Source organism: Anabas testudineus, chromosome 9 (assembly GCF_900324465.2).
Source record: "Anabas testudineus chromosome 9, fAnaTes1.2, whole genome shotgun sequence".
NCBI classification, from domain to species: Eukaryota; Metazoa; Chordata; class Actinopteri; order Anabantiformes; family Anabantidae; genus Anabas; species Anabas testudineus.
In genome coordinates this window covers 25,204,992-25,230,966 of record NC_046618.1, presented here as the reverse complement: position 1 = coordinate 25,230,966, position 25,975 = coordinate 25,204,992, and the positions used below count along the sequence as shown (strand labels likewise).

The 25,975-nt window shown below is 44.2% G+C and overlaps 2 protein-coding genes across 4 annotated transcripts; both read left to right on the top strand.

The window, feature by feature from the left end:
- Positions 1 to 5,416: 5,416 nt before the first annotated feature.
- prdm12b (PR domain containing 12b) lies at positions 5,417 to 9,582 on the top strand. 3 transcript variants are annotated; one of them, XM_026343760.1, is made up of 7 exons: positions 5,417 to 5,678; positions 7,133 to 7,198; positions 7,543 to 7,667; positions 7,956 to 8,111; positions 8,650 to 8,764; positions 9,080 to 9,448; positions 9,479 to 9,582. In XM_026343760.1, the coding sequence occupies exons 1-7, from the start codon at positions 5,417 to 5,419 to the stop codon at positions 9,580 to 9,582; spliced, it is 1,197 nt and encodes a 398-aa protein (XP_026199545.1). The 3 variants fall into 3 exon arrangements, with proteins under 3 accessions (XP_026199545.1, XP_026199544.1, XP_026199543.1); XM_026343759.1 differs by having other exon boundaries at positions 9,080 to 9,582; XM_026343758.1 differs by having other exon boundaries at positions 9,047 to 9,582.
- Positions 9,583 to 11,780: 2,198 nt separating this feature from the next.
- c5 (complement component 5) lies at positions 11,781 to 25,441 on the top strand. Its single transcript, XM_026343756.1, has 42 exons — positions 11,781 to 11,903; positions 12,155 to 12,350; positions 12,434 to 12,587; positions 12,731 to 12,801; positions 12,885 to 12,982; positions 13,236 to 13,318; positions 13,390 to 13,480; positions 13,583 to 13,691; positions 13,985 to 14,117; positions 14,327 to 14,442; positions 14,601 to 14,789; positions 14,885 to 15,088; positions 15,175 to 15,387; positions 15,735 to 15,884; positions 16,088 to 16,214; positions 16,295 to 16,360; positions 16,659 to 16,850; positions 17,074 to 17,158; positions 17,644 to 17,726; positions 18,060 to 18,199; positions 18,322 to 18,555; positions 19,147 to 19,207; positions 19,288 to 19,377; positions 19,463 to 19,675; positions 19,929 to 20,004; positions 20,180 to 20,339; positions 20,439 to 20,543; positions 20,630 to 20,801; positions 20,975 to 21,099; positions 21,360 to 21,440; positions 21,511 to 21,663; positions 21,772 to 21,834; positions 21,916 to 22,006; positions 22,097 to 22,136; positions 22,721 to 22,823; positions 23,177 to 23,251; positions 23,466 to 23,571; positions 23,834 to 23,917; positions 24,047 to 24,136; positions 24,577 to 24,669; positions 24,820 to 24,958; positions 25,045 to 25,441. Exons 1-42 carry the CDS (start codon positions 11,836 to 11,838, stop codon positions 25,181 to 25,183), a joined length of 5,061 nt encoding a protein of 1,686 aa, XP_026199541.1. The 5' UTR covers positions 11,781 to 11,835; the 3' UTR covers positions 25,184 to 25,441.
- Positions 25,442 to 25,975: the final 534 nt, after the last annotated feature.

Here is a 25,975-nt window from a genome sequence, read left to right as displayed (position 1 = left end):
AGCTGCAGGGCTGCACAACCGGGACACCACCCAGGTCTAGAATATCTACTCCTACTTTGTATCCTGGATCTGATGAGTTTTCCAAAATCAAGTTGTCGACACTGAAACCTGAACATGCAACAGTGTTCCTGATGTTATCGTTAATTCTGAGGATGTCATAGTTAAACATCAGATCTGAGCTTCAAGGCCTGTGTGTGTGTGTGTGTGTGTGTGTGTGTGTGTGTGTGTGTGTGTGTGATCTACCATCGCAGCATCTCTTCGTGTCCTGACATGAAGAGTGGGATTTATCATTTATTCATGTTCTCAGAGCGAAGACAGATGGTCTGATTGATGATGTGATGTCATCTGTCATTAAGACTTTACTGTAATCACACACACACACACACACACACACACATTTTCTTTCTATAATTGCGAGGACGCTCATTGACATATTACCTCTGGAATTTTCCAAATGAAGCAGAGAGATATTTTAAAATAGGATTACGTCATTTTTAATTTATTGGTTTGTTATTCATCAGTTTCACTACAGTCACTTCATACAGCAGATTGGACCCTGGGCCTGATCCTGGTACCCCCATCTTGTGTCTGTAACTGTATGAACGACTGCATGTGCCGTGAAGTGTTTAAGCTGGAGCTGATGACCTGATGAGGATCCTAATAAAGTCAGAGGATCAGTAAATGAACAATGCAGGGGACTTTTATTGTGAAGGAGAGGTCAGATGAAACAAAGAAGATGGAGATGAAAACATGAAGAGAGAGATGATGGATGGAGATAATGACTGATGGAGGAATCAAACAGGAAACTAAAGACTCCGCGGTTACTGGCAGTGTGTGTGTGTGTGTGTGTGTGTGTGTGTGTGTGTGTGTGTGTTGTGGTCATAAAGTACAGGAAAGAGCTCGGTAAGTACAGATGAACTGTGTGTGTGTGTCAGACCTGATTAAACATTAAAGTAATGGTGATCTGGATCCAGTCCAAATGTTTTCCCAGGAGCAACGGGGGCAATAAAGTGTCTCAAGCTACCAAACCACAGGGCCAAAAGTATGTGGACAGCTGCACATATGTGACAGGGACTGCGTGGTCATTAATGCGTGGCTCTAACAGCCTCCACTCCACACGTATGTTGAGGTTCTGGGTCTTTGTACTTTACTGAAGTATTACTACTTTATGGTATTTGTACTTCACTTAGCGTCAGAGGCCTCTGATGTGACTCAATAATTGTTGTTGGAAGCTCAGTTAAAAGACACAAAACAACAAGAAAGAAACTAAAATAACAAAAAGATGACGAATGACCTTAAACCCAGTAAAACGTTCGTCTGACACATTTAGTTATTTTCTAACGAAGATGGGAAATAATATAAATAATAATTAATAATTAAAATGTCAAATCTGTGATTTGTTAATTTACTCAAACATTTATTTGTCTGAAAAGTAGTAATATTTAGTGTTTTCATAGTGTCGTGTTCCTCTCTGTGTGACAGCATCTTTCTTTTAAAGGACACTTTAGAACTGAGGCCTGATTTGAAAGTGGAACATTTGTTCTAACTGGATACAAACCGCTCATCAGTCTGTTCAGTAGCAGACGGATGAGGGCTGTAGGCAGGTCTATGAAGCCACGCTCTCTAAACTCCCAACATACACCTTCACACGTTTGACTGACTGATAAAAGTCTGAAACATCACAATGTCGGTGGTTTGATCCCCGTCTCCTTGGGATCCCGGGGCAGAACACTGAACTGTAGATGCTCCATGTGGATCACACTTTACTGAAAACACTGAAAATCTTTTTTTTTGTTTTGGTAAAAATGTTAAAAACTCACTGATTTTGTTGCATTTTAGAAAATAACAGTCTGGTATATTTTGTGTCTCTTCTCAGATTTCTAGCCTCTTGTGTGCAGCTAAATGTTAGATGATCAGCTGAGTCAGTGTGTGGCTGATAAAACATTAAATCCACCGGTGAGTCTCAGTGTCTCTGGTCTTTTCTATCTGTTCTACAACAGTTGGTGCTGATCTCTCGTTGAATTAAATTAAATTTAAACTTCATGTTTTAATCTTTAACATATCAGCTGCTTCTGTAAATTACACCTCATTAAAACATGTCAGTGTAAATCTGTTGTTCACTAACGGAAACATAACGGAGCTGCTGCTGCTGCTGCAGCTGATGATGATGATGATGATGATGAAGAGCGGTGAGAAATCGGCGACAAACTGTTGAAAATAAAGAATTCTGAATAACAAGAAGGAGCGTTTGATTTCGATTCCCGAGCAGCTGACAGTCTGCTGATGATTATTAAAAGGCTTTTTAAAGGAGGTTATTAGCGGCGCACATGCTGCGTCTGTCCGGCCCGCATGAATACTAATGAGGCCGCAGCAGCGCCTAATCGCGTTAGCGGAACAATATTAGTGCGCCATTTGGGCTCATTCCCACCACCTCCACCTCCTCCTCACTTCTCCTTTCACCTCCTCTCCATCCTCAGCTCGTTTTCTTTCTGTCTGTCTCCTCTTTTCTGTCCCATGTTCTCCTGTGCTGTCCTTCATCCTCCTCTCCTACTGTTGTCCTCTTGTCTTTACGCGTGCCAGTCACCTGCCGCTCCCTCCGCCTCCTGACTTCCCGTCGTCTTTTCGGGACTAAAGTGGTTTCTTATTGGCTGTATAGAGAGAGTATAAAGGCGGAGAGGACACAGGGACACACTCACTGAGGGCTTTTTGTTGTAAAAAGCTCATTAAAGCGTGTCCTCCTTCAATAAAGACGCGGCTCTCCATTAATAATCTCCCGCTTGGCCCGCGTGCGTAGCGGCTGCAGCCAAACTCTCCTCCGCTCCTGAAAAAGAAAGAAAGAAAAGAAAAAGAAAATCCAGCGTTGATTGAGTCAAATCAATTCAGAAACATTTGCAAATCTGCCATTATTCCCGGATTTTCTCTCTTTTATTTCTCATCTGTCTCTCGGGACAAAAGCGCGCAGCCTCCGTGTTTGGCACAGACCCGTTACGCACGGATCTCCAGAGACCTCGACGGGGGAGACCCCGCGGTGGAGCCGCCCGAAGGGTGCACGGAGCCGGTTAGAAGGCTCACCGAGCCGCGTGAAGCTTCTGACACCGATGGAGGATGAAATCATTTCCCAACTAAATATGTTTTTTTTTTCTTTAGATTTTCCAACATTTCACATTAAATACACAGGTTGTTCTGCCAAGAAGGAAACGAAATAAGAGGAAGAGGAAAGAAGACAAATAATAATAATAATAATTTCAAATATAATATTCTATTAAATAGAAAATAGACTTTACCACACACATTCACATAAATGAATTATAATATGAACTCATTTAATCAGAGGAGTCTGATTATTTGAGGAAACAAAGTTTTGTTAAATCATTTTAAATCATCAGTGAAAATCTATCAAATGAAAACATGGAACCTGTTTTATAGTTTTGACCAGAGCAGGTGTTGATATTAAATTTAGAGTCAAATCAGCTCTGATTTGCTTCTTCATTGGTTTGTTCTGCAGCTCCAAACTAAAACATCTCTCATTAATCTGGTGACACTGAGAATGATCCGTGTTCCAGGACTTTTCTCTCCAGCAACAAAGAAACGTGAGTGTGTGTCGACAATAAATGTTTAAAAGCTCATAAATACAGATCAGAGCGAAAGAGAGAATAATAATCCTGTTGAGAGGAGACGGGTGGGGGGGTGAAGAAAGCAGCTGTTGTCTTGATAATCTGTTTTCCTGCTCTGTCACTCACACTGCTGCTGCTGCTGCACCTCCTCCTCCTCCTCCTCCTCCTCCTCCTCCTCCTCCTGCGGCTCCTCACATTCCGCTGCTTCTTCTACTTTTAAACTTCAGCTTTGCAGAAACATTCAATAAAAATGATTCATCAGTAAAAAACAAAAACAAAAATCAAGCAAACAAATGTGAATGATCAGAATTTCAAAGTCAGGTTTGTTTGTGAGAGTTTCATCCTCTGGAGAGCAGGAATCGATGGAAATATTCTGTTACTGCAGAGTGTCGAGGAAAATCAGAAACAGAGTCATCAAACTGATGAAGGCTCCAAAAATGTGCATTAATTCCAGATGTCACAGGTCAAACTTAAAACAAAAGTACTGGAGGAAAGGTGATCGAGCATCTTACGGTGTCAGAGTCACAGGGTCTGAAAGTCCACGTGGAATAAAAACTGTTTCATCAGAGTCCGAGGTTTGTTGGTCTGCAGACCTGTGATTCTCCCAAATTTATTCAGGAGCACAACTATGAATCCAAACGTCCAGAGTCCTGAGTCCTGAGTCTAAGACCTAAAGAACAGGCAGCAGGTGGTTCCAGTCTGGGATCAGGAAACCTGAAGACGGCAGAGGAGAGCTGGAGCTGCACGTCTAAATCTTCCCCACAGTCTTCGTCTGGTTCGTCAGGGACCAGCTCAGCAGAGTCCAACGCTGATGCTGGGGATGAGGCCCGGTTCCCAGTCCGGTTCAGCCCAAAGATGCTGAGGCTGAGGTAAAGAGTAGTAAAGACTGTCTAACGGGTTTAAGACGTCAGTGTGTGAAGACAGTTCATCATCTGATGAATGTTGTTTTTAATCTAAGGGACAAAACTCTAAAAACCAGGACTCACAAAAACCTGGACTCACAAAAACCAGGACTCATAATAACCCAGACTGTCTGTATGGACAGATGAGTGAGTCCTTAAAACAGGCTGGAAGGTTTTGGAATAAATAAAAACTAACATTTATTAGAAGCTCTTCCTGTTTGAGTTTTCACCTGATGTTCACACCTGGGGGCTCCGGGTCCAGAGGGTCCAGAGGATCGGGTCTCTAACTGCTGGTCTGAGGTTCTGAAGTCGTTGTTTTCTAATTAGGACTTAATTGAGTGTCTCTACGGGGTCTCACACACACACACACACACACACACACACACACACACACACACACACACACACACACACACACACACACACACACACTCTCTCACACACTCTCTCACACACACCTCCCTCTGTCTGTGCAGGAGGAGCTGACTCTCACGTCTATATAGACCTGCTCCCTGTGTTCTCTGTGCTCCTTTTGCTCCCTCTGCTCCCTCTGCTCTCTCAGCTTACTCAGCTCTCCCTGCTCCCTGTGTTCTCTGTGCTCCTTTTGCTCCCTCTGCTCTCTCAGCTTACTCAGCTCTCCCTGCTCCCTGTGTTCTCCCTGCTCCCTCTGCTCTCCCTGCTTCATTCCAGCTCTTCACAACTTCTCTCAACTCTTCACTTCAACTTCTTTCACTTCATTTTGATCTTAACCAGAAGAGCAGGTTGCTGCAGCGACCTGAGCTGCTCCATCTGCTCCTCTCACCTTGTTTCTAGTGGACTCTATGATCCACTAAAACCTTCTTCAGTTCTACCTGGAGGATCCTCTGCTCCTCCCCGGACCTCGGCTCTCTCCACCCCGCCATGGGCTCCGTGCTCCCCGGCTCCTCGCTGGGCCTGAAGCCGGGCTTCAAGCCGCAGCAGCCGCTCTCCCTGGCGGACATCATCACCTCGGACATCCTGCACAGCTTCCTGTACGGCCGCTGGAGGCACGTGCTGGGCGAGCAGCACCACCACACGCACCACCCGCCCCAGCACCACCTGCAGCCGGAGGACCGCACCGCCCCGAGCGCAAGTCCCAAAACCGCGTTCACCGCCGAGGTGCTGGCGCAGTCCTTCTCCGGAGGTCAGTGACGACTTCAATTAACCAATTAACAACTAATGAACTTTAATTATCTCAGAGCTTTTAATTCGATTTTTTCACCTGAGTAAATCAAAACAGAAAAATGTTTCTATTGAATAATAATATTTAATTAACTTCACTGGATTCGTTTTAACATTTTGTTTTCAGACTTTTGTCTCAAACCACCAGATTTTTAAAAGATATTTTCACACAGTAAATATTTTTCTTTTTACAAATTACTTCACTGGATCATTTGAAATATTCATTTGTTTTGAGATATTAATTTGTTTTATGGGGAATTAAATTAAATTTACAGACTATGTCAAATGTTTTTATTAAAATATGAACTAATAGTCTTTATGAATTGGCCCAAAATGTCTTAATTAAACCTTTTAAATTATCTTGTAAAGCCAGCTGATTATTAGTTAATAATTAGTCTAATAATTAACCCAATCAGTAACTGATCAAACTTTTCGATGACCTTTTCACCTTAAAACTGTCATAAATGATTGAATCGACTAATGAATCGAGCTCCTGTTGGTTAATTAATTCACTTCTAAATAAATATGACTCATGTTTGATGATTCACCGTCTGCGCTTTGAATCTCGGCTCAGAATAAAAGAAGCTTCACTGTCCGTGCGTTTGTCTTTTTATAATTGTTTTTTAATTCTGATGTTTCATTCGTTTCCGTTTTCGCTGAAATTCGTTAGGAATAATTTCAGAGGAGCTGAACCTGCTGGATCCCGGGGTTTGATGGACCCGTTTTATTTCCACCGGGTTATTCTTGATTTCTGTCCTCTGTTGGAATTTAAATCCGTTTTTTTTTTCGTCCTGTGAATTGAAGCCGCAGAACTGAACAGTTCTGAGTTTTTTCTAGTTTAAATTCGGATTATCATCCAGAACTTTTATCTCTCTTTAAATCTCTTTTCTCCTCTGTGTCACATCGTGTTTCACGCTTTTGTCTGAGCGTGAAACACGATGTGACAAAAAAGAGGAGAGAATTCTTTTCTCTGGTTCTCTTTAGATTTAAAGTTCTTTTATTTTCCATTTTCTGTATTTATTCTGTTGACTTTTTCTTTATTCTGTGTATAAAATGTCGTGACATGAATTTTCTTTCTAACTCCGGTCATGAATTTAAATTTCTCCTCAGCGGCTCATTGTGCAGCAGCAGGAACTGTGTAGACATAAAGCGGGAACTGAAGGGGAAAAAAGAGCATTTAACCTCCTTTATTCTCTTTGCCAAGGTTCTTTCCAGCTCAGTTTCATGCTGTTTACTCTATTTATTCGGTTTTTCGGCATCAAGGAACATTATGTTCTGTAAAATGATCCAACATGGAGCATTTATCACTGTAAAATCCGCACGAATGTCAATGGAGTTTGGTTTAGAGAAATGAATTTGTTATTGTTAGTTTAAGTTTTTAGGTTTTTTAAAATCTCTTTCTGTGTTTGTGTTCAGAGGTGCAGAAGTTGTCCAGTCTGGTTTTACCCAGCGAGGTGATCATCGCTCAGAGTTCAGTCCCAGGTAAACTGTCTTTTTTATTCCTGTTAGTGAGTAGAACAGGACACCAGCAACAGAAAGTGAATAAACAGATGAGGAGCAGACACAGTGTGGAGGGAATATTCATGTTCATGTTGTTAGTTCAAAGACACATTAAGAAAAAAAACCACAAAATAATTATTTAATGTAAAACTCAGTTTATTGTTTTTTCCCTAACAAACAGCTGATTCTGAACTCAACATATTTATTTAAACTCAACCTGGACTCAGGTTTTACTGTATCACTGCTATTTATTTATCTCCCAGCTGTAAATAACATGAGTAGTAGACGTGTGGTTCTGACCCGGTTTGTTTCTCTCTGGACTCCAGGAGAAGGTTTGGGGATTTTCTCTAAAACCTGGATCAAAGCAGGGACAGAGATGGGACCATTCACCGGACGCCTCATCTCACCTGAGCACATCGACCTGTACAAGAACAACAACCTCATGTGGGAGGTGAAGAGACTTTTTATTTCTGAACTGGTTCAGTTTGACACTTGTTCACTAGTAGAGTTACTAACCCACCAATAAAATACCAACCTAACCAGCTGTGACCTCACTGTCTGGTACCTGGGTCGGATTTTTAGCTAATCAACCATTTAACCAGTTAACTGGTTCATTGTTTAGTAATTAATCAAACTTTGGCTCAGTCCAGGTGAAAGGTGACTGATGACCCACAGGTATCCTACCTGGTTAGTGTCCCCTCTTTAAATAACTAACACGTTTGTCCTTTGTCCCTCTCAGGTGTTCAACGAGGACGGGACGGTCAGGTACTTCATTGATGCCAGTCAGGAGGACCAGAGGAGCTGGATGACGTACATCAAGTGTGCGAGGAACGAGCAGGAGCAGAACCTGGAGGTGGTTCAGATCGGGAGCAGCATCTTCTACAGGGCTGTGGAGGTCAGTGAACGCATCGTCTGTGTCTGCAGAGTTTATCCTGTCAAATTAAAAAAGTTAACGTTGATCCTATATATAGGTATATTGCTAATTAAACAGTACTTTTACTCTCTACATTTGTAGTTAGTTCTTTCAACTTTTGAGTTTTAACAATAAAACTGTTTAAATTTTACATAAGATAAAATACAACATGTGAAATTTCACTGTTGTTGTTTTAAAATATCAGAACTAAATCAACATTAAGGTGCTAAATTCATTTAACCTTGATTTTTTCCCACCAAACTCTGATCTCACTACTGAATAAAATAATAATATATATAAGTTCAACTTTGAGCAGCTACAACAATAAATCCAGTACTTGAACTTTATTTTTACTTGTTCTTAAACCGAAGCCATAAAGATGTGTTTGGATGTCTGGAGGTTTCTTCAGATGAAGAACAGTCTGTGTCGCCCTCTGCTGATTTAAACTGATTCAGATAAATGTAAATGATTTGTTGTTTTTAGTCTCTAGTGAATTTAATTTATTTTAATTTTCCTTCAGACGATTCCTCCAGACCAGGAGCTGTTGGTCTGGTATGGAAACTCCCACAACACCTTCCTGGGAATCCCTGGAATTCCTGGAGGAGACGAGGAACAGAGCAAGAAGACCAAGACCGGTAAATATTATTGATCAGTGATGGGGGGGGGGGGGGGGGGGGGGGGGTCAGTTTATGGTTTTAATACTTAGGAGGTTTGGATCAGGGAGACAGTGAAGGCATCACAGTGGACTCACTGAAGCTGATTACACATCAACACGTCATGTTTCTATTGATTACTTTGAATACTTTGAATACTTTACTTCTGTAACATTTTAAATGCAGTACTTCCACTTGTAACAGAGTATTTTAACAGTATTGTTGTAGTACTTTTACTGAGTACTTCCTGATCATTCAGATCAGTGTTGTCTGAAACGTTTCTCCTCCTCCTGACAGATGATTTCCACACCTGTGAAGGCTCCTCTTCTTCCTCCTCCTCCTCTTCCTCCTCCTCCTCCTCCTCCTCTTCCTCCGCTAGTCTGGGCCGGATGCGCTGCGTCATCTGCCACCGCGGCTTCAACTCCCGCAGCAACCTGCGCTCCCACATGCGCATCCACACCCTGGACAAACCGTTCGTCTGCCGCTTCTGCAACCGCCGCTTCAGCCAGTCGTCCACGCTGAGGAACCACGTCCGGCTGCACACCGGCGAGCGCCCCTACAAGTGCCACGTCTGCCAGTCTGCGTACTCGCAGCTGGCCGGGCTCAGGGCGCACCAGAAGAGCGCCAGGCACCGGCCCAACGGAGACTCCGTCGCCGCGGGAGTCGGTGTCGTGGTGGTGGGAGGTGCGGGAGGAGGTGTGCACTCCGCTCATTCTCCTCCACCTCCTCACCCACCACAGCTGACCGCTGTGCCTCACCCGGCATCGCTGGTTCATCATATACCCACCATGGTGCTGTGAGGGGGGGGGGGGGCAGGCAGACACACACATAAAGACAAGTTCCCACTAAAGTAACTAAAACCAGAACCAGAGGAACGTGTCTGCAGTTACCCAGGTAGCCGGCTGACAGGTGTTGTTGGACTTGGACTGCTGTGGGTCCAGAACCAGGTTTTCTAGGTACTGTGTTGTGCTACAAACACACTTTTACTGCAGCACAGACTCATTTATCTTATTTTATTAATAATATAATTCTGATTTCTGAGCTGCAGATGTTCTCAAACATCTGTCGACCTGTTTCAAACTGGTTTCATTTCTCCGTCACTGGCACCGGGTCCAGGCCACAGCTGACCTTTTGCTACCTGGGTAATAATTTACAAGGAAAACAACCGAGCCAACAGGATAAATAAGACTAGTCCGACTGCGTTATATGCATGCACACACATGTTAAAGTTGTTCCTGTTCCAGTGTTTGTTCTTCGGGACGTTCCCAGCTTGTCATGAACGCTGATCTTCATTCTTTTAACAGTTGCATGATGAGACAGTGTTAGTCTGTGACTCCAGCTGTTCATGTCACTAGAAACATGTATCTTTGAGATGATGATGTCGTGCTTTGGTTTGCATCCTAAAGGTTCTGTTAGAGGTCGTACCGTGAGAACTAAGAGACACAGCAGAGTGAGCTCCTTCAGAGGAACCCTGAGCTCCTGGCAGGTCGTTCTGCAGCTCAGCTGACACACATGGTGCTGAGTTAGAGCTCATACTGTAGCAAACTGGACTTTAGACTCTTAGTCGCTCAGACCGACGTAACAGCAGGTGTTTCTGTCCTCGCTGCTGAATAAAATCAGACATGATCCTGTATCTAGTGTGTAAGAGGACGTGGTTTCTACAGACCGGTCAGTAAATCTACTAAAAGCTCAGCAGGTTCCTTTAAGAAGCTCATCACGTGTTCAACACACACAGAAACATCTCATCGCTTTTTAATATCATCACTGGTTCATGTCTGATGGTTTTAATCTATGAGTTGACGCCCAAATTGGGTTTTAGTTAGAAAATATTAGAAATTATTTCTAATCTTTGTAAATGTTTCCACATGATTTTTCTGATTTGTGTAAAAATATGTTGTTAATAATGAAAGAAGTGATGATGATGATGATGATGATGATGACGATGATGCTCTTTCTCTTCCTGTCATGTAAATAAGCTTCAGAAAAAAAAGAATATAAACATGAGATGTTGCTTTATGGCCAGATTATAATGAACTGTCACTTTATCTCTATATGTATGTAACAGGTCGTATATGACACGTGTCAGTATATAAAATATGTTATGTTGACTTCTATAAAGCACATTGTATCCACAGTAAACTCCTATTTACTCCTAATAAAGTATTACTTCACCTTTACCCTCTGTGTTTTCATCTGTGTAGATAAATGCAGCTCAGCAGTCATAGAAAGTAACTCCTACTGTACAAGTACAATTTCAAGGTACTTCTACTCAAATACTTTAATGCTGTACTACTTCCTACGTCTGCTCCTCAACGTTTCACTGAGGATGTTCTGGGTTTTACTAGGACAGGTTCAGTCGGTGGTTCTGGTCGTTCCCACACTTCACACATATGATTACTGTGTGAACTGTAATTTAAAGGTACTTTACTGAAAACACAGTATAAAATACATCAGTTAATGAAGCTCTAAGAGTATTTCAGCAGATGAATGTTTAACATGTTAGTGGCTCCATGTTCGCTCCTCTAGCGCCACCTGCAGTACAAACCTCATGTTCAGTGAGTTGGACTGTGTCTGTGATGAACACTGCAGCGTCTGGAAGACGTTTAGTGTGAGGTGACTTCAGGAGCTTGTTCATATTAAACATAAGTCAGTCAAGCGGCTGCAGCTCCGACACCGGTCGTCCAGTGTTGGACAAAAAGCAGAGACCATAGGAGATCTGTTGTTTTACTTTAAACCCACTGAGAGCGTCCAAATACTTCTGGACCTGTGTTTTACAGCAGACAACAAACCAAATGTGAACGTTTTCTGTGATTTACTCACTGACGAGCTGATAAGAAGAAGCTCACAATCAGCAGTGTTGGGTAAGATCGGAAAACACAGGCTGAGCAAACTCACCTTTGGCACCAACACACACAGACGGAGCTCCAGGTTTCTGATGACTCGTATTTGCCAAAAGTGGAGTTGATCAATAACTAATAAAATTTAACTTTCTGTCAGTCCGTTCTCTCGCTCGGTGTCTGCAGAGCTCAGTGTGTTTTCTCCTCACCTTCACGATGAAGGTGTGTGTCCTCCTGATGTGTGTGTGTTGGCTCTGCTGGAGGACGGAGGCTGAGTCCAGATCGTAAGTTGACTTTTATTTTTATTATATTACGAGTGTTAGAGACAAAACAGCACTGAGTGAAGCTGCTGAGTGAAGCTTTGTGGGAACAGGTGATGTAAGACCTGTGTTGTTCAGAATATTTAAACTCAATCCTCCTTGTTTTAAATGTTCATGGTGCAGAGCTGTGGCTCCTGAAACAGAACCAGACCTGAACCTGATCCAACATTTATTTCTGTAGGAATCACATTGACGTCGTGCTCTGTCTCTCTCAGGTATCTGATCACAGCTCCTCGCTCGCTCACACTCGATGCTGTGGAGACTGTGCTGCTGCAGTTGTTTGGGTTCTCGGAGGAGACGAGGGTCTACGTGTTCTTGAAAACCTCCATGGCTCCAAATCACAAGGTCCTGGCTCAAGAAGTCGTGACCCTCAACAACCAGAACAACTACCAGGCTGCCGCCAAACTCCGGGTCAGACAGCTGTGATCCATCCCATCATAACCTGACACAGTATTTGAAACATGTTCATGACTCTGTGTGTTTCTCTTCTCCAGCTGTTCCCAAATCAGCTGGAGAAGAGTCTGACCCATGTGATCCTCCACGTCCAATCAGCAGAGATCAACCAGCACCTGTCTGTTCCTGTCAGCCGCTCCAACGGCTTCCTGTTCATCCAGACCGACAAACCGCTGTACACCCCCCATCAGAGCGGTGAGAGCTTGACAGGAGCAGATTCTCCTGATCCGGTGGTCCTGGTTCAGTTAGTCTTTATTTCATCAGATCTTGTCAAGTTCATCAAATCAGCTGCTTCTCTTGTTGTGTTCTTTGGGTCTTGTGTGTTTTTTAATCTCCAGTCAAAGTGAGGGCGTTCTCTCTGAACCAGGAGCTGAGGCCGGCCAATCGCAGCGTCTTCCTGACCTTCAAGGTGAGTCCAATGATCTCCAGGAGCAGCACGGTGCAGCCACAAGTCCGAACCTGTTTTAAAATCAGTGGTTCTGTTCCCACCAGGATCCGGATCAGACAACCGTCGACATCGTGGAGATGTTTGATGTCAACAATGGAATCCCATCAATGCAAAACCCCTTTAAGATCCCCATCAAACCAAAGTAAGAGCTTCAAACACAAATGAACTGCAGCTCCATGACACAGTCAGTGGGATGAACGAACATCAGGATCAGGTTTTATTAAACCGATCACACACTGTGTTTATGATCCTAAGGTCACACTCAGATACTGTAAAGTTAGGTTGCCCATAATGTTTAAAAAGGTTATTTAATGTTATTCTATGTGTTAATGCTGGGCTGTCTGTGCCCACATGTCTAATGTTCAGAACGTGATTCCACCTGTTTGTGATTCCAGGTTGGGGATTTGGACCATTGAAGCCTCTTACTCAGACGATTTTACCACAGTAGCAAGAACGGACTTTGAAGTCAAAGAATATGGTAACTTATCACACTAAACTGTTTCGTAATGATAATAATGTTAATTAATAAATGTTGTCATCCTTTACTAGTTCTTCCCAGTTTCTCCATCCTCGTGGAACCAGAATTAAGTTACATCAGCTACAGACAGTTCAACATGTTCACCTTTAAAATCACAGCCACGTAAGAGTCAATTTAACAAATGATCAGCATCAGTGTGATCAAACAGCACAAAGGAGCAGCGAGTGCTGTGTGTTGGACTCAACGTGCGTCTACCTGTTGCAGGTATCTCCACGGGGCTCCTGTGGTAGAAGGTGAGCTGCTCCTTCGTTACGGCTACGTCAGTGGGAAGAACGCTCCAGTTATCATCCCCAGCTCTGTGGTCAGAGAGAAAGTAAGACACATGAACACATGAAGATAATTCAGCTGCTGAGAGGAGGAGGACATGTGATCAGAAAAGTTTAGTTGGTCGGCAGCTCGATTTCTATAAACGTCGACCGACAAACTTCAAAGATGATGTTCAGTTAGAAACTATCTTCACAAAGCCTCGATGCCTAAAATCAGTTTCTACACCGTACAATGTTCTGCTCACTCCAGAAAATGGACTTGTGTGAAATCATTAGGTGTTAGAGTAATAATAATAATAATAATAATAATAATAATAATAATATTGTGTGTCTCCTCCAGCTGTCCTACAAAGGTGAGGTGGAGGTCACTGTTAACATGGAGAAAGTTCTGTCCAGACACAACGGACCCAAAGACCTCAACAGTCTGGCCGGGAAGTATCTGTACATTGCTGTACTGCTGCAGGAGGAAACAGGTACATGCTCAGTTCACCTCTGAACCTGACAACGAAGGTTCTAGATATTTTAGTTTAGGGTTAGAGTCCAGATGTTTACAGCTGATAGTTCATCTTTCAAAGACCTGGATCTTCTGTATCAGGACAAAAGTACAATAACAGTCATCAGATACTAATCACACTGAGTCTTACCCCCCCCCCCCCCCCCCCCCCCCCCCTTACTCTTTCAGGTGGCCTCAGTCAAGAAGCAGAGTTTGCTGCAGTGAAGTTTGTTAAATCACCGTACAGTCTGAGTCTAGTGTCCACGCCTCCCTTCATCAAACCTGGTCTTCCTTTCAACATCCAGGTGAATATTGGTGTTAGTGTAGTATCAGTAGTACCTGGTCTCTCTGAGGGGAGCGGTGCAGATAACGGATGGATGGATGGTCTCACCTGCTGCTGCAGAGTGTGCATGGTTTGCAGTGGAAGAGTCATTATAACATATATATATCAATTTCTGTTCAGGTGCTGGTGAGAGACCACAGAGAGAAACCACTGGACCGGATTCAGGTTCGTCTGGTGGAGAAACAGTTGTTCACACAGGGGGGAGAGAACGAGGAGATGTCCTGTACCAACAGTGCCAACAGCCAATCAGACGGCATCGCTCTCTTCATCTGCAACACACCAAGAAGTGGAGTCAGGGCGGTGCTGAAGGTGAGGAGGAGGAGGAGGAGGAGGAAGAGGAGCTTCTGCTTCATGTCTGTTGGTGTTAGGGTTGTTTAACATTTTTGAACTTCTTGTTGACCCAGTTTGAGACAGTGGACTCGTTCCTGCCAGCTGCCAGCCAGGCCAGACTGTCTCTGGAGGCCGTGGCCTATCACTCTCCAAATCAACGTTACCTTTACATCGACCCCCCGCTGCCCGGACGTGGACTGGAGGTGGGGCGCTACGCCAACATCAAGGTGTATTCAGCAACACCCTCCTATGTGGCCATCCCTGCTATCAGCTACCTGGTGAGAAAAAGAGACAGATGACTCACCTGCTCAGGGTTCGTCCTGCTTCCAGAGGTACTGATGACATCACTGTGTGGTCCCCTCAGGTGCTCTCTAAAGGGAAGGTGGTGCACTTCGGCAGTCAGAAGTTTCTCTCCAATGTTGATAACAAACAGACTCTGAGCTTCGAGGTGACGGGCTCCATGGTCCCGTCCATCAGGCTCCTGGTCTACTACATCCTGTACGGAGAGGGGACGTCTGAGCTGGTGGCCGACTCTGTCTGGCTCGACGTCAAAGCCAAGTGTGTCAACGGACTGCAGGTACAGCAACACACGAGCGGCTCATCTCACTCTTTAACATTCAGAAACTAAATGTAAAACCTGTGAATCTGTGTCTTTTGAGACAAACACTGTGACTGTGTGCGTCCTCCTCATGATTAGACTGACTGTTACCTTACCTACTTACCTATCTTACCTACCGCCACCATCAGAAAGTCACAATTAACAAACAATTAAATCTAATTCACTAATTCAAATGAAAGCATTCTTGTGAGTTTTTGCTCTGGCCCCATTCTCAGTGACAAATATCTTCAGCAGTGCTATTAAAAATGTTAACAGTGTGTGTGTGTGTGTGTGTGTGTGTGTGTGTGTGTGTGTGTGTGTGTCAGACTGAGCTATTACTTCGTAAGAGCGACTACAAGCCAAAGGAAAACCTCATGCTGGACATCAGCAACAACCAGGAGGGTCTGGTGGCTCTGTCTGCCGTGGACTCGGCTCTTTACATCCTACGACCCAACTACAAAGACCCCGTTGCCACGGTAACAGTGAAAACATCACATAGTACCTCAGTTTAAGTTCAAGACCACTTCAAAAAACTGATTTCTGATTATTAACCTTCAGTTAGAAATAGAAAAACAAATGTTGGAGCGACACAGCAGAGAAATAATAAAACTATGTTATGAGCTGTTTGTGTAAACTACAAACTAACTAGTCGCAGTAACGGGGGTTTGGTGCTTTGCAGGTTCTGCGCCACATCGAACAGAGTGACCAGGGCTGCGGCGGAGGAGGTGGCAAAGACAGCACTGACGTCTTTCGATTGGCCGGTCTCACCTTCTTCACCAACGCCAACGCCCACCCGTCAACTGCAGGTGCGTCCGTCTTTCAACCAGTCAGTGAATTATCACATGCTGCCTGGTGTTAGTGGTTTAATAAACCTGTCTGTGTGCAGATGAGCCGTGCACAGCAGTGGTGCGTACAAAGCGAGCTCTGTCTGAAGAAGAGAAGATAAAGAAAGGTAAAACTATTCCTGTCAGTCATCTGTGGGTCGTTAATATTAACCTACAGTACACCTGTGAAAATACTACTGAGTATACTCATACTACAACAACTACATGGAGACAAATACAACCATGGATCAATCAACCACAGTTTCTTAATAATAATAATAATAAATAATAATAATAATTTCTTAATATCTGTAAAACATTAATAATCATCATAGTCAGTATGTTTTTCTCAGTTTCATCTACTTGTTGAGTACATGAGGACAGAAGCAGAGAGCAGCTTGTCTTTATGTTTCTGTCTGTGAACAGCCGAGAGTTACGGCGCTCTGAAGCCCTGTTGTGAGCAAGGAATGAAGTACATCCCAAAGAGTGTGACCTGCCAACAGTTCGCTGAGCAGGTAATCAGGAAACACCTGCGCTGCAGAGACGTCTTTAAAGCCTGCTGTGAGTTCATCCAGCAGCATCTGGACCATGGCCAGACCCTCATCCTGGCGCGCCACGGTCAGTGTGGGCTCATCACATCACACTCAGACACACACTGACACCGGCTGATGTTGTTCCAAATCTTACATCTACTGTTACATCTAACAACAGTTCTGTTCATGTGAAACCATGTTTCTGTGATGTTCATCCTCTGTGGTTGGAACTGGAGCGGTGCTGACTGTCATGTTGTAGACGCCTGCTGTGTAGAAAGCTTCTGTAACCGTTGTCCTTGTGTCTCCAGAGCTGGGTGCAGACTTTGATGAAACTCCGTCTCTGGTGCGGAGCTACTTTCCAGAGAGCTGGCTGTGGGAGGTGCAGCGTGTCAGGTGACACTAATCAAACACACCTCTGAGTTTCTGTTTATTTGTTTGTTTGGACACATAGATGGAAAAAAATCTGAAGCTTTGCTCAGTTGTGTTTGACTCTGTAATTTAGTTATAATAATCAGGAACCAACAAACAAACAAAACCATGGATCATGATGGTGCGGTTGAAGCAGATGAGGCTACAGGGAGGTGGGTATTTAGAGTTCATAATTAGACAGACACAGTTCAACATGAGGTCAGTATAATTACATAACGAACAGAAGTCGAGAAAAGCTAAATTCTTACATCACCATATGTCAAAGCCGTCAGCTGCAGGGTTCGGTCCTGGGGGGGCAACACAAGTTTGGGAAAATGGTGTGAGCAGCCTCTTACTTATATTCTCAAATATCCACGTATGATCAATGGAGAAGGAGCTCACGGCTCTTTATGCTCTGATTAGATCTGAGGTGATGAGTGTGGTCACTTCATGTTTTTGTGCGTCTTCAGTCAAGGACGGATTCCTGTCAGGAGGACTCTACCGGACTCCCTCACCACCTGGGACATTAAGGCCGTCGGCATGTTTAAGAACGGTGAGTGTTAGTCTTTGCTTCCAGTCCAGCAGCTCGTCGTCCTCCTGTTCCTCCTCTGTCCAACACTTTTCTCCTGTCAGTGTGAGGAAATGGTCACAAAAACACATTTATAGCTTTTGTTTCTTTCTTGTTTCCTGTCATTCAAAGTGATGTTAAACACTGCTGCTGTTTTGTGCAGGTGTTTTTACTAATTCCACTTACTTCCATGTTTTTTATACGTTTATAGCTTTGATAATTTTTCTTCCTCTTTACTCTTTAACTGTTGATCTTCTGTAAAATGTATACCTTTCCCTACCCTGATGACCGACTAAAGTTGTGTTGTGTTGTTTGCAGGTATGTGTGTCGCAGATCCGGTTCAGGTGTCGGTCAGTCAGCCGCTCAGTGTCAGTGTCCCGCTGCCCTATCAGGTGGTCCGAGGAGAGCAGCTGGAGCTGACGGGCTCAGTGTACAACCAACATCCCGACAGCATCAAGGTTAAAAAACTAAAATCTACAAATCCCACAATGCACTGCCAGCGGCTCTCTGCTGCTGGGGGCTGACTCTTCACGTATGTTAAGTGACACAGTGTTTGAATCTTACTTCATCTCGTCCTCAGTACTGTGTGACGCTGACAGTCGGCCCCGAGCTCTGTCTGGTCCAGTCCCAGCTGAGAGCGGGGGGGTCAGGTCAGCACTCCACACCCTGCGTCTGGGCCAATCTGCCAGCAGGAGGGGTGAGCAAAGTTAGCTTCACCGTGATGGGCCTGGAGCCTGGAGAGCACCCCCTGACCTTCACCCTGAGGACGACCGACAGAGGCAGAGACATCCTGGAGAAGAAGCTCAGAGTGGTGGTGCGTATGATGGAGGGGTGGGCGGAGACAGGGGGACAGGTATGAGGAGGTGTAAACCCAGACAGACATGACGAGTCGATGACTCCACCTCAGTAAATACTAGTTCAACCTTTAAAACAAAATTTCAAATGTTTTATGAGGAAGGAAATACGTGAACTCATGAAACTGATGTCAGCAGAATCTCTGTTTTACTGGAACAGGGAACATTAAGGGGTGCAGACAGTGGTGTACGTCTGGAAGTTGAGTCATGGTACTTGGACTTGTGTCTGTCCCCTCTGCACCGTCCCTGTTTCAAGTCCTGTCAGAAACTTGAAGAAGTCGCTTTGTTTGTAATTAATGCACAAAATGTGCAAAAGCCAGAACAGGAGTCTCCGGCTGTGGAAGTTCTGGACTTTAACACAATGGTGCTTCGATCCTGATCAGTTTGATTAATGCTGAAAGAACAGCAGTTTAAAAATCATCTGGTCAGAGCTGTGTTCCTCTCTCCACAGTGGAAACATGAAGGCTGCAGTAGTGAGAAGTAGTTTGTTTATGAATGTGACCTGGAGGTTTGTTGGTTTAACAGTTAGTCGTTAAATTCTGTGTTTCCAGCCTGAAGGAGTGAGGACGGAGGAATATTCTGCAGGGACGCTAGACCCACAGGGAATCTACGGTAGGGTTTGTGTTGTCTTCAGCGTCAGCAGCTCTGTTCTCCCAGCAGGAGTTTGTTAACATCACTTTATGCTGCTGCAGGTTCAGAGAAGAGAACAGTGGAGCTGAAGAACAAAGTGCCGCCAAACATCGTTCCCAAAACAGCTGTGGAGAGAATGCTGACAATCAACGGTGAAACACTTTACTGCCTCTTTATTGTCTGCTGCTCTCCTGTGGTGTGTCGGATATCTACATTGTGCGTGTTGCTGTGTACCAGGTGAGGTTCTGGGCGACATCCTGACAGTGATGCACAGCCCTGAAGGCCTCCAACAGCTCATCAACCTGCCGGCCGGGTCAGCGGAGGCAGAGCTGGGCGGAGTCCTGCCTCTCATCCACGTGTATCAGTACCTGGAGACGACGAGGAGCTGGGGCGTCCTGGGCGGAGACATCCAGAAGACATCAGCTGATCTGAGACAGAAGATCAGAAACGGTGAGGAGACACTGACCCCAACCGTTTGGCTGATGAGGAGAAAGAAGGATTCAGAGTTAGGAGACAGAAATCAGTAAAAAGTAACGTTACCGAGCACAAAAACACGAGATGTCACGTGAACATTCAAATAATAAAGAGCAGGTCTCTATTTGTGTCTTTGTGGATCATTTGGAGGCCGGTTAGCCATTTTTCCCCTCCGTGGTCCTTTGTGATCTTCTGTGATTTACATCTAGTGTTTATTGTGTGTGTGCAGGTCTGGTCGGTATCAGCTCATTCAGAGGTGGAGACTCCAGCTACAGTATGTGGAGAAAGAGAGAACCCAGCACCTGGTCAGAAAACACAAGTTGACCCAAACCTCTAGTCACAGTTCCCAGTGTAGTATTTTCCAGACACAAACACAGTAGTACACAGTATTTCTGGGATGCAGAAGCTTCAGTTCTTCTCTGGCTTCACACTATTAAGAATGACACTCTGTCAATCTTTGCCCTCCTCTCTGTCTGTCAGGCTGACTGCTCTGGTGGTGAAGACCCTGTCCCTGGTGGATCAGGTGGTCTCTGTGAACCATCAGTCTCTGTCAGATTCTGTATCCTGGTTGATCCGCAGCACTCAGCAGCCGGATGGATCCTTCACAGATACTTCACCCTTCAGAGCGAACAAAGTCATGGTCAGCAACACTCTGCTCCTTCTTCTGTTTGGATGAGAGACCTTCATCCTCAGGGGATTCATTAATCTACAGTCTGACGTGTTTGTGTTTTGGCTCCAGGCTGCAGGTATGAGTGCAGTCGAACAGTCGGTGTATCTGACGTCCTTCGTGCTGATCGCCTTACACAGAGTGACAAGCATCAAAGACCCGATCCTGCAGCTCAGAGTGAGACCAGCTGTTCATTCTTCTCTTGGTTTAACCTGTTATTGAGGATGAAGTGTTTGAACGTCTCCACGTTCCTTTTCTCTCAGTTCCATGACAACAGCATGAGCTCAGCAGCAAACTACATCTCCCAGCATGCTCTGGGTCTGAAGAGCGTGTATGTGCGAGCAGTGGCGACTTACGCCCTCACGCTTCAAGACCCCAACAGCTTGACAGCCTCAGAGCTGCTCAGAAGCCTGGAGGACCTGGCTCGACAGAAAGGTGTTTAAAACCTTTATTTAAATGTTCAGATTAGTTCTTCATCAACAATAAGATGATGAAGAAAGGATCCATTACACAAATGGATCAGACGGAGGAAGAATCACAGCACGAACACAAAACCAATAATTAACATTGATATGACTGTGTGTGTGTGTGTGTGTGTGTGTGTACAGGTAACCCCCCTGTCCTCAGGTACTGGCAGGATTCCCATGCGACAGGTGTTTGGGAGAAACCCGACCAGTCCAGCGGTCTGACAGTAGAGACGACAGCCTACGTCCTTCTGACTATGCTGCTCAAGGTGCTCACGACCCCCCCACCCCCTGTAAAATGTGTTCTACAGTGTTAAACCTCACATCTTGACTCCTCCTTCCTGTTGGACTGTGGATTTTGTCGCCTGTTCCATCGTAGTGGTTTCAGGATCAGTTCCCAGCTGACTGAACATTTCAAGTTTCAGATTTTTCAGTGTTTTATCTTCCACAGTCTCTTCAGATCAAAGTTCAAAGTTCAGATCAATGTTATTGATTATTGAAGTTTAAAATAATTTGTCTTGTGTTACAGGGAAGGATTCCCTACTCCAACCCCATCGTGGCCTGGCTGACCCAGGATCAGCACTACGGAGAGGGTTTCTACTCCATACAGGTACAGACATACACACACAAACACACATCTTTGACCTCTGGTCTCTGTGGTGACCTTTGACCTCCCTCAGGACACAGTCCTGACTCTGGAGGCTCTGACCGAGTACAGCAGAACCATCCCTCGAGCCGTCCTCAGCCAGGACATCAACATCCGCTACAGAAGGAAGGGGCCGCTGAAAGAAGTCCAAATCAGCCAGAGCCGACCTGTGGCCACGCCCATCCAGGTGAGAAGGAGACAGGTGCAGGATGGTGAGACAGGTTCTGCTGCTCCTCTCTGTTAAACTCCTTCTAAACTGTTCTTCTTCTTCCTCGTGCTCCTGTTTCTGTCTCAGGTGGTGAATAATGACGACCTCACCGTGTCCACAGGTTATGGGACGGGCGTGTCCAAAGTGATGGTGTGTGCGGCTTCGTGAGTTTATTGTCTGGATGTTTACTCACTAATAATTCTCTAATATGAGAATGTTCTGTGTTTCCAGATAAAGACCGTTTACTATAAGACCACCTCGTCCACAGAGAAATGTAACTTTGACCTGTCTGTAGAGGTCGTCACACCAGACCTCTCTAAAAGTGAGCTCACCTGTTTGACTTCATGCTCACCTGTCTCTACACCTGTGTGTCCGTGTGTTGCTGGAGTAAATGTCTTCTTCTCTCCTTCAGATTCCAGTATGCGCTATCCTCACCTGGTTGCATGTGTAAAGTAAGAAAACTGAAACTCAGTCACTGTTAATTTTTACTGATGACGATGTGTGAGTCTAACACTGCTTCCAGAAAAGTTGTAAAACTGATATATAGGATATAGATATGATATATATTTAATTACAAATATTATAAAGACACATATGAAGTGTAGAAACTGATCAATTTGAAAAGTACTTACTTTACTTAACTTCAATTTGATGCAGCAACATGTTTCATAAAAGTTGGGACAGGAGCTTTAACAACACTAAGAACTGAGCAGATCGACTGTTTTAGTTCTTCTTAATACAACATTTCGTCTGTTCAACACTAAAGTCTCTTTATAGCTTCAAATGCTATTACTGGGTGAAGAGTCTGAACTACAGTTTAACACCTGTACTCTTTAATACTGAGCCGTGCTGCTGTAAATCCTGCAGACTGTGGTTTGGCACATGTTGCTTTACATAATCGTCATTTCTCATTTTTATGATGATTCTTCTTTTGTCAGATCTGGAAAAATTAGTTTTTATTCAATTTTCCCCTCATGGACAAAAGAATAAGAAAATTCAGATAATCATTGTGTCCAACTGTCCATGTGTGCTACAGGTATAAACCTCCTCCTAATGAGGCGTTCACAGAGTCCACGCTGACAGTGATGAAGATCCAGCTGCCAACAGGTGTGGAGGCTTACCTGGAGGACCTGAAACAGGTGAGTGGTAATGTCAAACTAAAAACCTTTTAGTTTGACATGATCCACACAAAAAAGGAGTCATTTATCAGAAATGTTCAGAAACAGATGTAAAACTTCATTTGAAAAGTTTCCTAAAAAGATTTTCATTTATTTACAGATCATCTGACACCTAATAAAGGTTTCTAACTGTTGAGTTTCCCTGATGCTAAATTAACAGTGATGGAGAAAAGTAGAGGAGCTAAACTGTAGCGGTTCACCTCAGAAGAGTTTTATTATACTGGATTTATCTGGAGTTCAGAACAGAACAGAACCTCGCTGCTGGTTTTCCGACTTGTGTGTTTAACTCTAAACGTGTTGATGTTGTTTTGCAGTTCAGAGACACAGACGAGCCGGTGATCTCCCACTACGAGCTTCAGGGAAGCACCGTGGTCATTCAGATGGACTCTGTGAGTCTCAGGAGCAGCTGAGTAAAACCTGCTGCATGAGCTTCATCACTATTTTTACTGATTTACAGTCTTTACTCCGAACACAACCTTACGACTGGAACAAAAATCTGTTTATAATAGTTTCTTATTACTTTTATCAGTTTTCTCATTAAAGATTGTGGATTCTTGTGGAATGAGCCTTGATTTAAGTCCCTTCTGTGCTGTGACGTCACAGGTTCCCTCTAACATCTTCGTGTGTGTTGGTTTTCGGGTCAGGACCGAGTTCAAGGTGAGCGGAACCAGTGAATCCCTGCTCAGCGTCTATGAGCCTCAGGACAAAGGTGAGGGTCATTCAGTCCACTGTGCTCCTGGAAACACTCAGAACTTAAAAAATGATTTTTACACTTGTGCTGTTTTTGCCTCGTCACAAAATATTAACGTGAACGTGCACAGAGAGTTCCTGGACCTTGTGGCTCGGTCTAAGTCTTGACGTAAGAGTGCTGGTTTAGTTTCTGGTTCCTCGTGACCACACGTTGAGGTGTCCTTGGACAAGACACAGAAACTCTGTGAATGTGTTCACATGAACAGTTTTTCCTTTTCCAGGCAGCATGTGCACCAAACCGTTCTCCTACGAGGATCAGAAGCTGGTGCGCCTCTGCGTGGGTGAACAGTGTCAGTGCATGACAGGTAACGTCCACCTCAGCCTCTGATTGGCTGAGAGCAGCCGTCACATCACAGCCGCCTCCCTTCATGAACAACACCAGCTGCTGACTGACACGTGTTTAACAGTGTTACATGTTGTATGTTGCTGTGTAGCTGCGTGTGCTACCTACAGAGGAACCGTGGACCTGACTCTGACAACAGCCAAACGGACCGAGGAGACCTGCCAGCCTCACATCAAATACGGTCAGAACCAGAACTTCAAGCTCACATTTTATCACTTCTGAAGTTCGTGAGTCACAATATCACCTGAAGGTCCCACTTCTTCAAAGTTTCATCAGAAATGTGACGAATTGAGAGATAGAGTATTTGTTAAGCTAGTAATTATTCACACAGTTCAATTAAGATAATTAAGTTCTAACTTTGTTCCACTAAGTTCACATCAGTAAAAAGAACAAAGAACAGGTAAACGCAGGTGAACTGTTCAGTGTGATGTTCTGATAAAACGGGTCAGATGATCTGGATGAACTGATAACCTCATTAATTCCAGTGGGAGCTCAGTAGTATCTGCATGAACTTAGAAAGAAAACTGTGGGAAATTAAAATCCATGTTGGGACAAAATGATCCTTTAGTTTCAGACAGAGATGATAGATTTTCATGTTTCTGCTTCCTGCTCTCTGTTCAGCCTATAAGGTGACGGTGAAGTCCTCATCAGCAGAAGGAGACTTTATGACCTACACGGCCTCCATAGTCGAAGTCCTGAAGAACACAGATAAAAGTGAGACGGACACGCTTACACGTTCAGATGTGACATTTTAAACAAGAGCAAACAGAGCGACAACAAGCTTCATGTGTTATCATCATGTTAATGTCTCGTTACCTGTTGATTCACATCAACACGTCCTGTTACGTCTCGTCTCGCCTTCAGACTTTGAAGCGGTGAGTTCAGGGACGGAGGTAGACCTGATAAAAAAGGCCACATGCAGCGCTGTTAATATCCACAACAACAAACAGTACCTGGTGTTGGGGGCCAGCGGGTCAGAGGTCACAGTCGGCCGCAGTTTCAAGTCAGTGTCTCTCTTCTCTTCTCTCATTAGTAGTTCTTCTTCTTCAGTTTGCAGCGACTCTGATTTGCTGACGTTCTGTCCTGTAGGTACCGTCTTCCTCTGGACGGCGAGGCCACGGTGGAGCTGTGGCCCACAGACTGTAGCTCTCCTGAGTGTTTGGACTACATGAACCAGTTGGAGGACTACGCTCTGGACCTGCAGTTATCCAGCTGCCCTGACTCCTAAGTTTCACTGAACATTTTAACTTAACACTGAAATGAGTAAGATTCAGAGATTAAGATTACAAGGAAAACAGAGAAACTACACAGGTGGTGTTGTAGCTCATGGTTAAACATGTTATTCCTTCTTTTTCAGACTGTGGTGTTTGATAATCTGCCAATAAAGTTTAAATATTATTGAATTTCCCTTTGGGGATGATAAAGTTTATCTTATCTGTCTTATAGCAGTGGTCTTCTATCATTAAAAATAAAAGTATGTTTCTAAAGATGCAGCTGTTTGTGTAGAAAATGCTCTTTATTTAATGTTCTTATCTCTACTGACGCTACCACCCACTTGTATAACTTTTATATTCATAGTGTTATTAGAGGGGCTGCAGTTAGCTCAGTTTTTAGAGCAGACGTCTATAAACACCAGGGTCAGTGGTTCGATTCATGCTTCCTCCTGGTGACCGACGGCCCACAGTGGCGCCGTCATCTACTGGAACTGTCTAAACAACAATTTCCCCGAGGCGTTGAATAAAGTAGGTCTTTATTATTTGTAGTACCAGTACTAACACCAGTTATGTTGCTTTACAGTGATGCTGGAAATATAAAGACCATCAGTTTAACCACATTAAATGTGACTGAACGCCATAAAAAAACAATGCTTTGCAGATACAGTTAGAAAACAGAATCAGCAAAGGTGATTGGAGGCACAGGTGAAGGTGTTCCTTCAGGTAAACATATGTCCTCCAAGAAGACAAAACGTAAAAAGTGTAAGTCCATGCTATTAATATATCATAGACTACTACCCAATCAA

Excerpts from the sequence above, each read along its gene's own strand:
- prdm12b (XM_026343758.1), top strand. The coding sequence starts at position 5,417 with ATGGGCTCCGTGCTCCCCGGCTCCTCGCTGGGCCTGAAGCCGGGCTTC. Across the intron at positions 7,199-7,542 it reads CGCTCAGAGTTCAGTCCCAG|GAGAAGGTTTGGGGATTTTC; the intron begins GTAAACTGTCTT and ends TCTGGACTCCAG. Across the intron at positions 8,765-9,046 it reads GAGCAAGAAGACCAAGACCG|TGTTGTCTGAAACGTTTCTC; the intron begins GTAAATATTATT and ends CATTCAGATCAG.
- c5 (XM_026343756.1), top strand. The coding sequence starts at position 11,836 with ATGAAGGTGTGTGTCCTCCTGATGTGTGTGTGTTGGCTCTGCTGGAGG. Across the intron at positions 12,351-12,433 it reads AGGCTGCCGCCAAACTCCGG|CTGTTCCCAAATCAGCTGGA; the intron begins GTCAGACAGCTG and ends TCTCTTCTCCAG. Across the intron at positions 16,215-16,294 it reads CGCCCACCCGTCAACTGCAG|ATGAGCCGTGCACAGCAGTG; the intron begins GTGCGTCCGTCT and ends GTCTGTGTGCAG.